This window comes from Palaemon carinicauda, chromosome 4 (assembly GCF_036898095.1).
Source record: "Palaemon carinicauda isolate YSFRI2023 chromosome 4, ASM3689809v2, whole genome shotgun sequence".
In the NCBI taxonomy this organism is placed as follows: Eukaryota; Metazoa; Arthropoda; class Malacostraca; order Decapoda; family Palaemonidae; genus Palaemon; species Palaemon carinicauda.
In genome coordinates this window covers 42,671,311-42,684,915 of record NC_090728.1, presented here as the reverse complement: position 1 = coordinate 42,684,915, position 13,605 = coordinate 42,671,311, and the positions used below count along the sequence as shown (strand labels likewise).

The following is a 13,605-nucleotide window of genomic DNA, read 5'->3' as shown; positions in this document are numbered from 1 at the left end:
GGGATCAGCTGGGACTTTTCTAGGTTGACCAAAAGTCCCAATTCCTTGGTCAGATCCAACGTCCAATGAAGATCCTGCAGACAGCGATGACTGGACGATGCCCTGAGAAGCCAGTCGTCCAAGTACAGGGAGGCTTGGATTCCCGATAAATGGAGGAATTTTGCCACATTCCTCATGAGCCTCGTAAACACGAGAGGAGCAGGACTGAGGCCAAAGCACAGGGCCCGAAACTGGTATACCACATTCCTGAAAACAAACCTCAGAAACGGTTGGGAATCTGGGTGTATAGGAATGTGGAAGTACGCATCTCGTAGGTCGAGAGAGACCCTCCAGTCTCCCTTTCTGACCGCTGCTAAGACGGACTTCGTGGTCTCCATAGTGAACTTTGTTTTCGCAACAAAAACGTTGAGCGCACTGACGTCTAGCACCGGTCTCCAACCTCCTGTCTTCTTTGGTACTAGGAAGAGACGGTTGTAAAACCACGGTGATTGAAGGTCCGAGACTTTCACCACCGCTCCCTTCTCTAGCAACAGAGACACTTCTTGGTTTAGGGCTTGTCTCTTTGACTCCTCTCGGTACCTGGGAGAGAGGTCTATGGGAGTTGTCACTAGAGGAGGTTTGCGTACAAACGGAATTTTGTACCCCTCTGAGCAACCGGACAGACTCTTGGTCTGCGCCCCTCTTCTCCCAGGCTTGCCAGAAGCTCTTCAATCTGGCTCCTACCGCTGTCTGAGGCTGTGGGCAGTCAGACTCTGCCACGTGAGGACTTGGCTCCTCTCTTCTTACCTCTCTTTCCCTCGGCACGAGCGCTTCCCCTGCTGGGAGCTCTGCCATGAAAGGGCGGGATAAATCTGGATGCCGGAGTCTCGATCCTGGGTCTTACAGCAAAGGATGTAGAAGGAGTCCCTTTGCGAGCAGAGGACGCCATCAAGTCATAGGTGTCCTTCTGCACAAGCGAAGAAGCTATATCCTTAACTAATTGTTGCGGAAACAAGGACGTTGATAAGGGAGCAAAGAGCAGTTCTGATCTCTGACAGGGAGTAACTCCTGGCGAAAGAAAAGAGCAAAGGGAATCTCGCTTCTTTAAGACTCCCGACGTAAAAGTGGAGGCAAGCTCATTGGAACCATCGCGGATGGCTTTATCCATACATGACATGATAAGTAAGGAAACATCTCTGTCAGAAGACGAGATTTTCCTACTTAAAGCTCCTAATGACCAGTCAAGGAAGTTGAATACTTCAAAGGCCCTGTATACGCCTTTAAGCAGATGGTCAAGGTCCGAGGAGGACCAACTAATCTTCGAGCGTCTCATGGCTAGGCGGCGGGGAGAGTCTACGAGGCTTGAGAAGTCACCCTGGGCAGAGGCAGGGACTCCCAAGCCGAGAACTTCTCCCGTGGCATACCAGACGCTCGATCTAGACGAGAGCTTTGAAGGAGGGAAGGCAAAGGCCGTCTTCCCCAAACTCCTCCTGGTATCCAACCAGTCGCCTAAAAGTCGTAAAGCCCTCTTGGAAGAGCGAGAAAGCACTAGCTTAGTAAAGGCTGGCATGTTAGCAGGTAAGCCTAGAGCAAACTCAGACGGAGGCGAACGAGGAGCAACGGTAACAAAGTGATCGGGAAAAAGCTCCTTGAAAATTAACATCGACTTTCTTAAAGTCCATCGAAGGAGGAACCGTCCTAGGTTCGTCTACATCTGAAGGATGATCATCATGATGAGGATCAGCAACGTCCTCATCTGAAGGATCTTCGTCCGACAACTGCTGAGTAACAAGCAAAGGGGGTGGCAATGCTTGACACGCAGAGTCCACACGCACTGGTGCATCAGTAGCAGTCCAGGACGCTACGTCATGAAACTGCTTAACAGCCTGACTGTCAACAACAACAGGAGCGGGAGGACGCTCGACGTCAACTCGAGACTGCCTTGACTGCCTAGACTGAGCAGTCAAAACAACTCTTGACTGCGGTGTTTGACGCTCAGCGTCAAAACAAGTCAACTCCGCTGGTTGGCGAACGTCCTGAACGTCAACAAGAGCATTAGGAAGCGGCTGAATGTCCATATCCGGCTGAAAGTCAACACGGGACTGCATCGAGTGAGGCTCTACAAAGCGTGACTGACGTGACTTAGTAACGCCAACGTCAACAGGACGAGCAAAGGCTCGTTTAGGCGGCTGAAGGCCAGGATCTCTATTAGCTAAGCGGCGAGGATCATCGTGAACCTTTTCAGCAGAATAGTCTTCTATAAGGGAGGCGAGCTTGATCTGCATGTCTTGCAGTACTGTACAACCCATTTAGGATCAACGGGAATGGGTGCGGTAAAAGACAAGGGTAACGTCTGAGACTGCAAAACCTTGCCTACACCAAGACTCTCGGAGCCTGTGTAACGTTTCTGCTTAGGCGGCGAGCAGTCTTCCGATGACTGCAAAGGGTCAGAGCTGTCCCAATGGCTACAAACAGGACGCTGGACCTGTCCTGAAGGGACCGACTTTCGCTTCAAGGGCCTTGAAACCTTGCTCCACGGTTTCTTATGCGAAAAGCCTTCGGATGACGCGGAGAAAATGGTCTCTCTCGTCTTATGGTAGGGGCGGTCTTGATGAGACACGCCTGTTACCATAGAGGGAACGTCTGTTCGCTGATCAAGGCCTCTCGAACCCATAAGTCGTACGACATTACTTCTCCCTTGGGCTTGGGAGCTTGCAAGAGGTCCCGGACTAGGCGAACGACAGGCACGAACAGACGAACCCTCGGTCGCAACACTGAAAACACTTTGCGCACTAATCACTTTCCCACGATTTTCCGCTGTGGCACTCTGACACTTTAGCTCTTTAACGTCAGCCATAGGTTGATTACGATCTGTAGCTAACGACTCAACTCTTTCGCCCAAAGCATGAATGGCACGTAACATATCCCGCATTGATGGTTCCTGAGTGCTAGTAGAGGGTTCAGGCACAACTACTACAGGGGAAGGATTAGGTTCAGGGGCATGGGGAGAGGAAAAATCTACCGATCTAGAGGAACTTCTCCTCACCCTATCTCTCTCTAGCTTACGAGAATACTTGTCATATTCGAGCCAATCGAATTCCGAAAGGCCCACGCACTCCTCACACCGATCTCCTAATTGACAGGTTTTACCCCGACAATTAGAACACACAGTATGTGGGTCGAGAGAGGCCTTTGGAAGACGCCTATTGCAATCCCTAGCATTACACTTACGAAATCTAGGAATTTGAGAAGGGTCAGCCATTTTGAAAAAGTCAAAGAAAGTCCAAAAAACAATCCAAAGTCATCAACAATTAAATCTGTCCAAAAAAGAGTTCAAGAGTTTAAGTTGAGGATAAAACACCTGCACTGCGAAAGCTCAAACCAAAATGAAGTACTTCACCAAGTCTGTTGAAAAACTCCAGGTTATACAGCGAGTAATGGTACGTCTTGTCGTTCAGACCGACAAAGAAGAATTGAGGCTTGTTTACATGCATATGCGGTATCTGGCCGATAGTTGGCGCTGGTGGGCACACCCGCAACCTTCATAGCGATCGCTCGCGAGTTTTTGTATGTTTTTCTGTCGAGCCGCTGGAGCAGCAGCTATTATATATTCACCGGCTAAGTTAAATATCTAAAATTTGGAAGATCAAGGTCAATGGTCAAGGTCACGGTCAAGCAAAATGTCCAATTCATGTAATCAGCCATAAGTTTGGACATCATTGTCACAGAAACTTCAAACTTGGTTCATATTTGAGTACTGTATAAGAAAATCCACCCCAATTAGTAGATGTTAAGATTAAAGGTCAAGGTCAAACAAAAGGTCAAGAAATATGGTGCTGCAGCGGAGGTCTGCGCTCTACTGAGTGCCCCTCTAGTTATTACTAGCTATGCTACAACCCTAGTTGTAAAAGCAGGATGCTGAGCACAGGGGCTCCAACATGGAAAATAACCCTGTGAGGGAAACAAATAAGGAAACATATAATAGCATGTCTGAGTGTACCCTCAAGCAAGAGAACTCTAACTCAAGGCAGAGGACGACCATGATACAGAGGCTATGGCACTACCCAAGACTAAGGAACAAAAGTTTGATTTTAGAGTGTCTTCATAAAAGAGCTGCTTGCCATAGCTAAAGAGTCGCTTCTAACCTACCCAGAGGAAAGTAGCCACACAACAATTACAGTGCAATAGTTAACCCCTTGAACAAAGAAGAATTTTTTGGTTATCTCAGTAAAGTATAGACAGGTGCATGAGGAACGAGAAGAGGAGAAAGAGACCAACCTACTACAGTACCTAACTTTTGACATTCAGCCTAGGACATGTGGGGGAGTTGTTAAAGGACTCAGGTTTGTACACTTTAATTAGGAAAGATACAAATTACTGTACTCCAAAATTTGTGATTTGTTCATACATAAATACAAACCCTTGTCCTTTAATAGGAATACTAATCTTGGAGGAAGGAAGTCCATATAAACAAACTGGCTATTTTACCATTCCTGGAAATGTCAAAGCACTTTACTTGTGTACACCAGCAAAAGTAATGACTCCTGTCAACCTTCTAAAAATCTGATCATGAAAATAAGGCACATATTAGGCTAAGTATGTTGTCAGAATGTACTGCCATTATGAAAATTTATGAAAATGGGATGCATAAATTTGGCCATCCTCCCTCTTGTCAAGGAAGATCTATCAGATGCTGTTAAAATAACTGCAGCACCAGGAATGCCAATTCATTTCCAGCACCTTGATGTGCAGGCTCTTCTCTTTTTCAGATGAATATCCTGTGATGATTTGGTTCCTTAGATGAGCACGTCAGCCTTCATTCGATGAGTCTATGAAAAGCAGCATAACTGGGGGAAGACACTTCGCATCGTCAGTTGGTGGTCAGTGTCTCTTCATGCATCACTGATGTGTCCGCTGATGTAAATGGCCATGTGGGAAAAGCTCCTCTAAAGATGAGAGATGTCTTAATAACTGTTGCCACTGATGACCTGGTAGTTGATGGTGGCATAGGAAAGGGCATGCTTCTCTTCTGAGTCTCCTGACAAGATTGTCAGATGGGAAAACTTTTCCTGACATTGTACTCCAAAGTTTGCTTGGGCATGAGACTGGACTGAATCTGCTAATAGTCCCAATACCTTAGGAGACGTATCCCGTTGGCTTGAGCCCAAGCTAAGACAAGAGTAAATACCTGAGGGGCCGTTGACAGCCCAAAGCGAAAGTTTTGAACTAGAAGATCTTCCTCCCGAGGATTAAGCGAAGGAATTTCCATGAAGACCGATGGTCTGAAATCTGGTAGTATGCATCACTTAAGTCCAAAGAGACCATGAAGTCGCTCCTCCTGATGGCACCTTATACAGTGCTCGCTGTCTCCATCTTGAACGGAGCTTGTAGAATATATCATTCTGGTCTCCATTATTATTACTGTATTATTATTACTAGCCAAGCTACAACCCTAGTTGGAAAAGCAAGATGCTATAAGCCCAAGGGCTCCAATAGGGAAAAATAGCCCAGTGAGGAAAGGAAATAAGGAAATAAATAAATGATGAGAATAAATTAACAATACACTAAATCATTCTAAAAACAGTAACAACGTCAAAACAGATATGTCCTATATAAACTATTAACAACGTCAAAAACAGATATGTCATATATAAACTATAAAAAGACTCATGTCAGCTTAGTCAACATAAAAACATTTGCTCCTACTTTGAACTTTTGAAGTTCTACCGATTCAACTACCCGATTAGGAAGGTCATTCCACAACTTGGTAACAGCTGGAACAAAACTCCTAGAATACTGTGTAGTATTGAGCCTCATGATGGAGAAGGCCTGGCTATTAGAATTAACTGCCTGCCTAGTATTACGAACAGGATAGAATTGTCCAGGGAGATCTGAATGTAAAGGATGGTCAGAGTTATGAAAAATCTTATGCAACATGCATAATGAACTAATGGAACGACAGTGCCAAAGATGATTTCTCCATGAAGAATATATAACTGTAAAAGCCTGTAAATCCATTCAGAATTACCTGTAATGTGACCTTGTCCAGCATCTTTACCTCCAAAATGAAGGATGAAGTCTTTCTCCGAGTCCGGTTGATAGCACAACAAAGTACTCAGAGTTTGAGAGGAGAAATCGAAAGCCTGTGAGTGGGAAGTGGTATCCATGTTAGATCTCTACCATCCAATCCTCTGCTCTGTGATACTGCCACCTTGACCAATGGCTTAACACGCATCTCCCATCGTGGAAGTTGCAGAAGGGAATAGACTTCCTTAGTGACTTGTAGCTCTTCTCTTGAACCTTACTCTTCTGGGCTGACCATAACAGGGAAGAGAGGGATGAGAAAAATCTATCGATATTCTCGAGGAAGATGCTGTCGAGGTTGTCAACATGGATATGAATGTCATAGACGATTTCTTGAGGGTTGACTTTAAAAGAATCAATGCCTTCACCTTTGGTGTTGGTCCTCATGTTCTGGACTTCTTACAAGTGACAGCATGGTGAAAAAGGGAGTCCTTGGTGAATTCCTCCACTTTTCCCTCCACCTTATTGGGGGGGGGGGGGGGGGGGAAGAGTGCTGGGCTTAGGATTTGTCAGGTAAAAATGGCCATCTTTCCTGATCAGTGGTCTAACCAGGAGGTCGTCTGGAGGCTAGTCATCACATTAGCTTCCATATTGGCAAACTAAGAGGCCAAAAAAATGGTTGGCTGTGAGACTAGTCTCTCTGCTGATGTACCTTGCATAAGGGTTGTGACTACCGCATCTACTGGAAGAGGAGGATGTAGAACCTTCTCTGCCTGGTGAAAGCTTGTGTGACTCCTACAGCTCAGTTTTCCTGGATGTCTTCATTGTCCAGTCTCGGAGCTTGGTAGGACCCCATAAAGGCATTGAGTGTATGCAGGAGTTTTGGGGAACCAGCGTGAGGGGATCTAGTGCATAAGGATCCAGCACAGGTCCATTTCCTGAATGCATCCACAGGGATCAAGCATGTGGTACGTTCTAAGAATGTATTCGCGGGGATCAAGCGTGAGATGATTTAGAAGTCTTCAGGTATATCTAAGGTACACAGGTAACCGCAGAACTCATAAGTCCCTGGCCTTACTAAAAGGCGAAAGTGAGCTCTCTGAAAAAAAATTATGCGAACATGTGAGGGGTCTCATGAGCAAAGGAAATTACTCATGGACAGCTCTTATGTTTGTGCACACAAAAGAGCTCTTGTGGGTAAGCATACAGGAGTCCTTGCACTGTCACTACTTCCTCTTCTTCATTTTCAGAGAAAGGAGTCTAGAAGACTCATGGAGCGGCAGTTTCTCCCATGGGGAGGAAAATGGTAGGAGTTACACGTTTACAATTTCTACTGATCAGTCTTTGGACTTCCTCATCTATAAAAGGGAAAAAAGGGGTACAGCCCTTTTATCCTAAATGACATTGTGATGAAACAAAAGTGAGGCAGAAGTGGAGCAACACTTGAAGTTTTCCTTCAGTGTTGTTCAGGCCAATGACAACACTCCAATGAGAAGGAGATGGCACAACCAAGTGATATATCCTTAGCACCTTTCCAGGAACATGAAGTTACTGAAGGAGGAAGAGCGGCGCCCTTCTGCTTCACACCCGGCGGCCAGAAAACCTTCATTCGACAGTGCATATTAGGAATATGTTGTAGTTATCATTACCAGGCCACACAAGCGAGGGAATAAACAACAAACGGGAATGCTGTCTAACAGGGATAATAAAGTGGATATAGGTAGGTTTGCACAAAAAAAATTTCACATAGCTACAGTTATTGGGAAACCCCAGGAAATATGTCCTTCCTTCTAAATATCCTTGTAGATGGCAACTTGCTAACACAATTATCCCCCCAAAAACTCAAAAGATTAAAAACAGCCAGTTGTGAATGCAGGTAATACTTCTGAACTGCCTAGCACTTGGAAACTAAATGAGGGCTCAGGGGCCTGTCGGGAGGCCATGGGTTCTTTGCCACCCAGCAGTAACTACTGCCACCTCAATAAAGTTTTAAAAGATTAATCCAGCTTCACTGAAATCATAATCCTAGTAAAGGAAGATGATTTGCATTTGTGAAGGAACAAATACTGTATCAATAAAGTAAAACATAATGAATGTACCAATATTTGCCTTGTGCTTGAAAACCGTCTTACAGAATAAAATTGCTTTGTGAGAGGTGAGGATGTCTTAATAAAAAAAACTACTGCTACTTCTATGAGTATCACACTTGTTTTTGGCAAGTCTCTTATTTAATCATACCACTATTTATGAAATCGAGTACAGTACAATACACTCTCCAAAGTAAGTAAGCAAAGCAAGTCTGGTAATATGCTTACATTCAAATGACCAAGAACTAAGTTATACTTACCAAAAATGGCAAACCCCGATGAAACAACATCAGCCCAGGCAAACGATCGTGGAATGCAGTTATTGATATCATTCTGATACCAATAATCAAGGATGAAATAGCCAGGTACTCTCAAGATGACGGTAGCTACAGCTTCAAACTGTTCATCTCTAAGTTTCCATCTGCTTGAAGCTGAAAAAATTAAATCCAGACATGAAAAAGGGAATTAAAAGCACAGTACAGTACTACAGTACATAGTGTGGTAGCCAAACCTCATTTTTTTCATACACTTCTAGTACTGTACTGTTTATTAAAAAAAATTGTTAACATTCATCTATTAAATGATGTACACTTTACCTACCTCTGTACAATATCAATATTTATTATTCAAACATCCCAACATGACACAAATTCGGAGACAATTTCTATATTTCCTAACGATACAAACCTTTAGCTATTCATTAGGGGTATTTCTTTTGGCAAAGCTGAAAGGATGAGCCATTAAAATTTTAGCAAGGGTTAACTACCTATCCTGCCTGTAAGCAGGGTGAGCTACCCTCCCACTGACAATCCTGTGATTGAGCTCACTTTGCTTGGAGGTGGGACTTCAAGGGGGATATAGGTTCGTCGGGGAAGTTTGCATAAATAGATAAAGGTTTGTACCGTTAAGAAATATACAAATTATCTCCAAATTTGCCATTTGTTCTGTAACTGGAATATAAACCTACGCCTTTTTTTAAGGGTGACTTGCCCATTAGGTAGGTGGATGCCCCTGCAAATACTGTATGGCTTTTTGGCTTACTGGAGGGCTCCTTATCTTGAGTAAGTTGGTACCAAATATAAGGAGTCCCTACACCTCGCTAAACCTTGCTTTGCAAAGTCCGCGGCCAATGCAAGATGACAAATTTGTAAATAATTTGTATTTTTCCTAACTATACAAACCTTAGCTATTTAATAAGGGTATTACTTTCGGCGAAGCTGAAATGACGAGCCATTAAAATTTAACGAGGGTTTACTACCCACATCGCTAGTTAGCGGGGGCAGAGGAGAGTAGCTTGTCACCCCACGCCCCCACACACACACACCTGTGCTTGAACTCACTTTGCTTGGAGGTAGGACTTCAAGGGGGATAGGGCTGGTGGACAAGTTTGGTTAAATAGCTAAGGTTTGTATAGTTAGGATAAATAAAAATTTATCTACGAATTTGTCATTTGTTCCGTAACTGGAATACAAACCACGCTATTTAATAGGGGTGACTCACCCATTAGGAAGGGTGGACGTCCCAGCCAGTATTGGCTTTTGGCTTTGCCAGGGGGCTCGTTATTTGAGTGTGTAAGCACCCAAGAAATAAGGAGTCCCTGCACCTTTCTAGAACCTTGCTACGCAAGGACTGAGGCCTACGCAAGCTGTGTGTGAAGGTATGAAGAAGGGTGACTCGTCCTAGGAAGTTGTTCTGAAGTTCTTTAGATGGAAACTTGTACACTAGGACTTTCCCAATACCACCTCGTCAGGGTATGGGGATGTAACAGTATTAACTTAATACTGTACTAGGAACACAAGGGAGCATGGTTTACCTGCAGTGGTTTGAGGTCAGCTTTGCAGAGAACCCAGGATGCTGCTTTCCCCAAGAGAGGGGATGATGAAGAAAAGAATAAGGGCCAGTCAAACCTTTTCATTCATGCAGACTAAAACCGGGTAACAATGCCCTCAACCTTCTGCTACTTGTCCAATAAGGAGCTTGAGGTTTTAAACCAGCTGTTGAGCAGCCACCACAGGGCTGATAGAGAACGTATCGAGCCTCCTGTGGGTCACGCCTTGCAGGTAGTGGGCTGTGAACATTGTTTGACGCTTCCACACCCCGCTTGAAGGACCTGCTTCACAGAGAAATTTCTTTTGAAGGCCAGGGACGTAGCTATGCCCCTGACATCATGTGCTCTAGGGCGACGTGACGGAGGAGGATCTGGATTCAAGGCCAGATGAATGACCCTACGAATCCATGCAGAGATGGTGTTCTTGGTGACCCTCCTCTTAGTCCTTCCTGTGCTGACGAATAATGCTGGCACATGAGGACGGACTGCAGCTGTTCTTTTGAGGTATAGCCTCAAACTCCTTACTGGGCATAGTAAGAGATGGTCTGGGTCATCTGTTACAGAGCGGAGATTAGATATCCGGAAGGAGTCGAATCGAGGATCCGCTACTCCAGGATTCGGAGTCTTAGCAATAAACTCAGGGACGAAGCTGAAAGTTACCTCCCCCCATCCCCTTGAATGGGCGATGTCATACGAGAGACCATGAAGTTCGCTAACACGCTTGGCCGAAGCCAAAGCTAGCAGGAGCAACGTCTTCCACGTTAGGTGGCGATCTGATGCCTGGCGTAATGGTTCATAGGGAGGTCTTTAAGAGACCTGAGAACTTGAACCACGTTCCATGGAGGTGGTCTCACTTCCGACTGAGGGCAGGTAAGTTCATAACTACGTATGAGTAGAAAAAGTTCTGGCGATGAAGAAATGTCCATTCCTTTCAGCCTGAAAGCTAGACTTTAGGCTGAGCGATAGCCTTTCACTGCCGAGACTGAAAGGCGCATTTCTTCCCGCAAATACACGAGGAACTCCGCTATTGTTGGAATAGTGGCATCCAGTGGAGAGATACCCCTTCCACGACACCAACCACAGAAGACTTTCCACTTTACCTGGTAGACTGCTGCGGATGACTTTCCCAAATGTTCAGACATCCTGACAGCAACTTGCTGCGAAAATCCTCTCTCAGAGAGGAGATGCTGGATAGTCTCCAGGCGTGAAGTCGTAGCGAAGCTACAGCTTTGTGGAAGATGTTGGCATGTGGTTGCTTGAGCAGATTATGCCGTGGAGGGAGTTCTCTTGGTAGCTCCGTTAGGCGTTGCAGAAGGTCCGGGAACCATTCCGCGTGATGCCATAGCGGAGCTATGAGGGTCATTGAAAGATTGACCGATGTTCTGGTCTTACTGAGCACCCTCCTCATCAGACAGAACGGGGGAAAGGCGTAAACATCGATGTTGTCCCAACGTTGTTGGAAAGCATCTTACCAGAGAGCCTTGGGGTCTGGGACTGGGGAGCAGTACAGCGGGAGCCTGAAGTTCAGGGTTGTTGCGAACAGATCCACAGTCAGAGAACCCCACAAAGTCAGGACTTTGTTGGCTACTAGATGATCCAAAGATCACTCGGTACTCACTATCTGAGACGCTCTGCTCAGATTATCGGCGAGCACATTCCTTTTGCCTGGAATGAAGCGTGCCGATAGCGGTATCAAGTGGATTTCGGCTCATCTCAGTATCTCTACTGCTAGATGGGATAGCAGCTGCGAAAAAGTACCTCCTTGTTTGTTGATGTAAGCCACTACGGTGGTGTTGTCGCTCATCACCACCACAGAGTGACCCACCAGGTATTGTTGGAACTGTTGAAGGGCCAGGAAGACGGCCTTCATCTCTAGGAGATTTATATGGAGATACTTTTCTGACTCTGACCACAGGCCTGAGGTCGTGTGGTGCAGTACGTGGGCCCCCCACCCTTTCTTTGAAACGTCCGAAAACAGCATCAAATCCGGGGGGAGGACAAGAAGGTCCACTCTTTTCCGTAGGTTCTCGTCTGCCATCCACCACTGGAGGTCCGTCAGTTCCGCAGGTCCCATAGGGATCAGGACGTCCGGGGAATCGTAACCTTGATTCCACCGGGACTTGAGTCGCCACTGGAGGGATCTCATCCTGAGGCGACCGTTGGGAACTAGACGAGCCAATGATGAAAGGTGACCGAGGAGACGTAACCCCGATTGGGCTGTAAGTTCTTCTCGTCTTAGAAAAGGGCTTGTGACCTTTCTCAGCCTTGCTATCCAGTCGTCTGATGGGAAGGCTTTGTGGAGATTGGTGTCTATAACCATGCCTAGATATACCAGTCTTTTAGTGGGAAGCAGTGAGGACTTCTCGAGATTTACCAGGATCCCCAGATCCTAGCAAAGTTTCAGAAGTTTGTCCCAGTGTTGAAGAAGGGATGACACCGAGTCTGCTAGGATTAACCAGTCATCCAAATAACGAAGGAGACGGATGCCAATCCTGTGTGCCCACGAAGATATTAGGGTGAACATTCTGGTGAAAACCTGTGGTGCTGTGGAGAGACCGAAGCACAGCACCTTGAACTGGTACTCTTTGTTGTCTAGGCTGAATCTTAAGTACTGTACTTCCTTGAAGATAGATGGACTGGGATCTGGAAGTACGCGTCCTTTAGATCCAGTGTACACATGAAGTCTTGCGGTCTCACTGCAAGTCTGACCGTGTCTGCCCTCTCCATGCTGAACGGAGTTTGTTTGACAAACTTGTTCAGAGCTGAGAGGTCGATGACTGGTCTCCAGCCCCCAGACGCCTTCTTTACAAGAAAGAGTCGACTGAAGAAGCCTGGAGACCCGTCGAGGACCTCTTGGAGAGCGCCCTTCTTCAACAGGGTCTGGACTTCTGCCCGAAGGACTTGCCCCCTTGTCGATCCCATGGCAAGGGAGCTCAATGACACTGAATTCGTCGTCAGGGGAGGTAGAGATGTGAACGGGACGCGATATCCCTGACTGATTACGGAAATCGTCCAGGAATCGGCCCAGAGTTGCTGCCACCTGTCTGTGCAACTTTGTAGGCATCCCCCCACCGTTGGACATGCAGGGGGACTGCCAATCCTAGCGTTTGCAGCCTCAGCTGCTCCCTCTAGGATTCTTACCTCCCCTGGAAGACTTTTTGCCTTTTCTATCCTTGACAGGAAAGGGCTTAGACACCAATGTCTTCGCTGCTGTCGTTGATTTTGCTATCTTGGTCGGACGGGACTGCTGGGGTGCTGGAGGCTTATAGGGCTTAGATGTCAAAGCCCTATGAAGGAGGGAGTCTTGGTGAGACTTCCTCCACCTCTCAGCGGCCTGTTCCACATCCTTAGGCTCAAACAGGATCGTTCCTTCTAAATAAAATGCCTGAGCCTATTGATCTCGGTGCTAGGGACCTTCTGATGGAATCTCTCAGCCACTGCATCCAGATGTTTCAGGATGGTGTTTGCCCACAAGTTCGAGACTTGGTGGGCCAGAAACTCGATCGTGCGAGTGCCTGAGAGAAGGAACGCCTCCATACCTTTCCTGGTACGTTCTTTGGAGAAATCCTCAGAGCGTATCAGGATACCTAAGATCCCTAACCAGATGTCAAGTCACGAAATGGCTTGCATAGCACACTTCGCAACCTTCTCCTGGTTAAGGATCTCGGTTGCCGAGAACAAGACCTG

At 46.2% G+C, this 13,605-nt stretch overlaps 1 protein-coding gene across 1 annotated transcript in view; it reads right to left on the bottom strand.

The window, feature by feature from the left end:
• LOC137639912 (RING finger protein 145-like) overlaps positions 1-13,605 on the bottom strand; it is a 54,743-nt gene that overhangs the window by 23,344 nt on the left and 17,794 nt on the right. Inside the window, exon 2 of the mRNA XM_068372193.1 lies at positions 8,351-8,521. Coding sequence (XP_068228294.1) covers positions 8,351-8,521 — 171 coding nt within the window. The remainder of the gene's footprint in view (positions 1-8,350; positions 8,522-13,605) is intronic.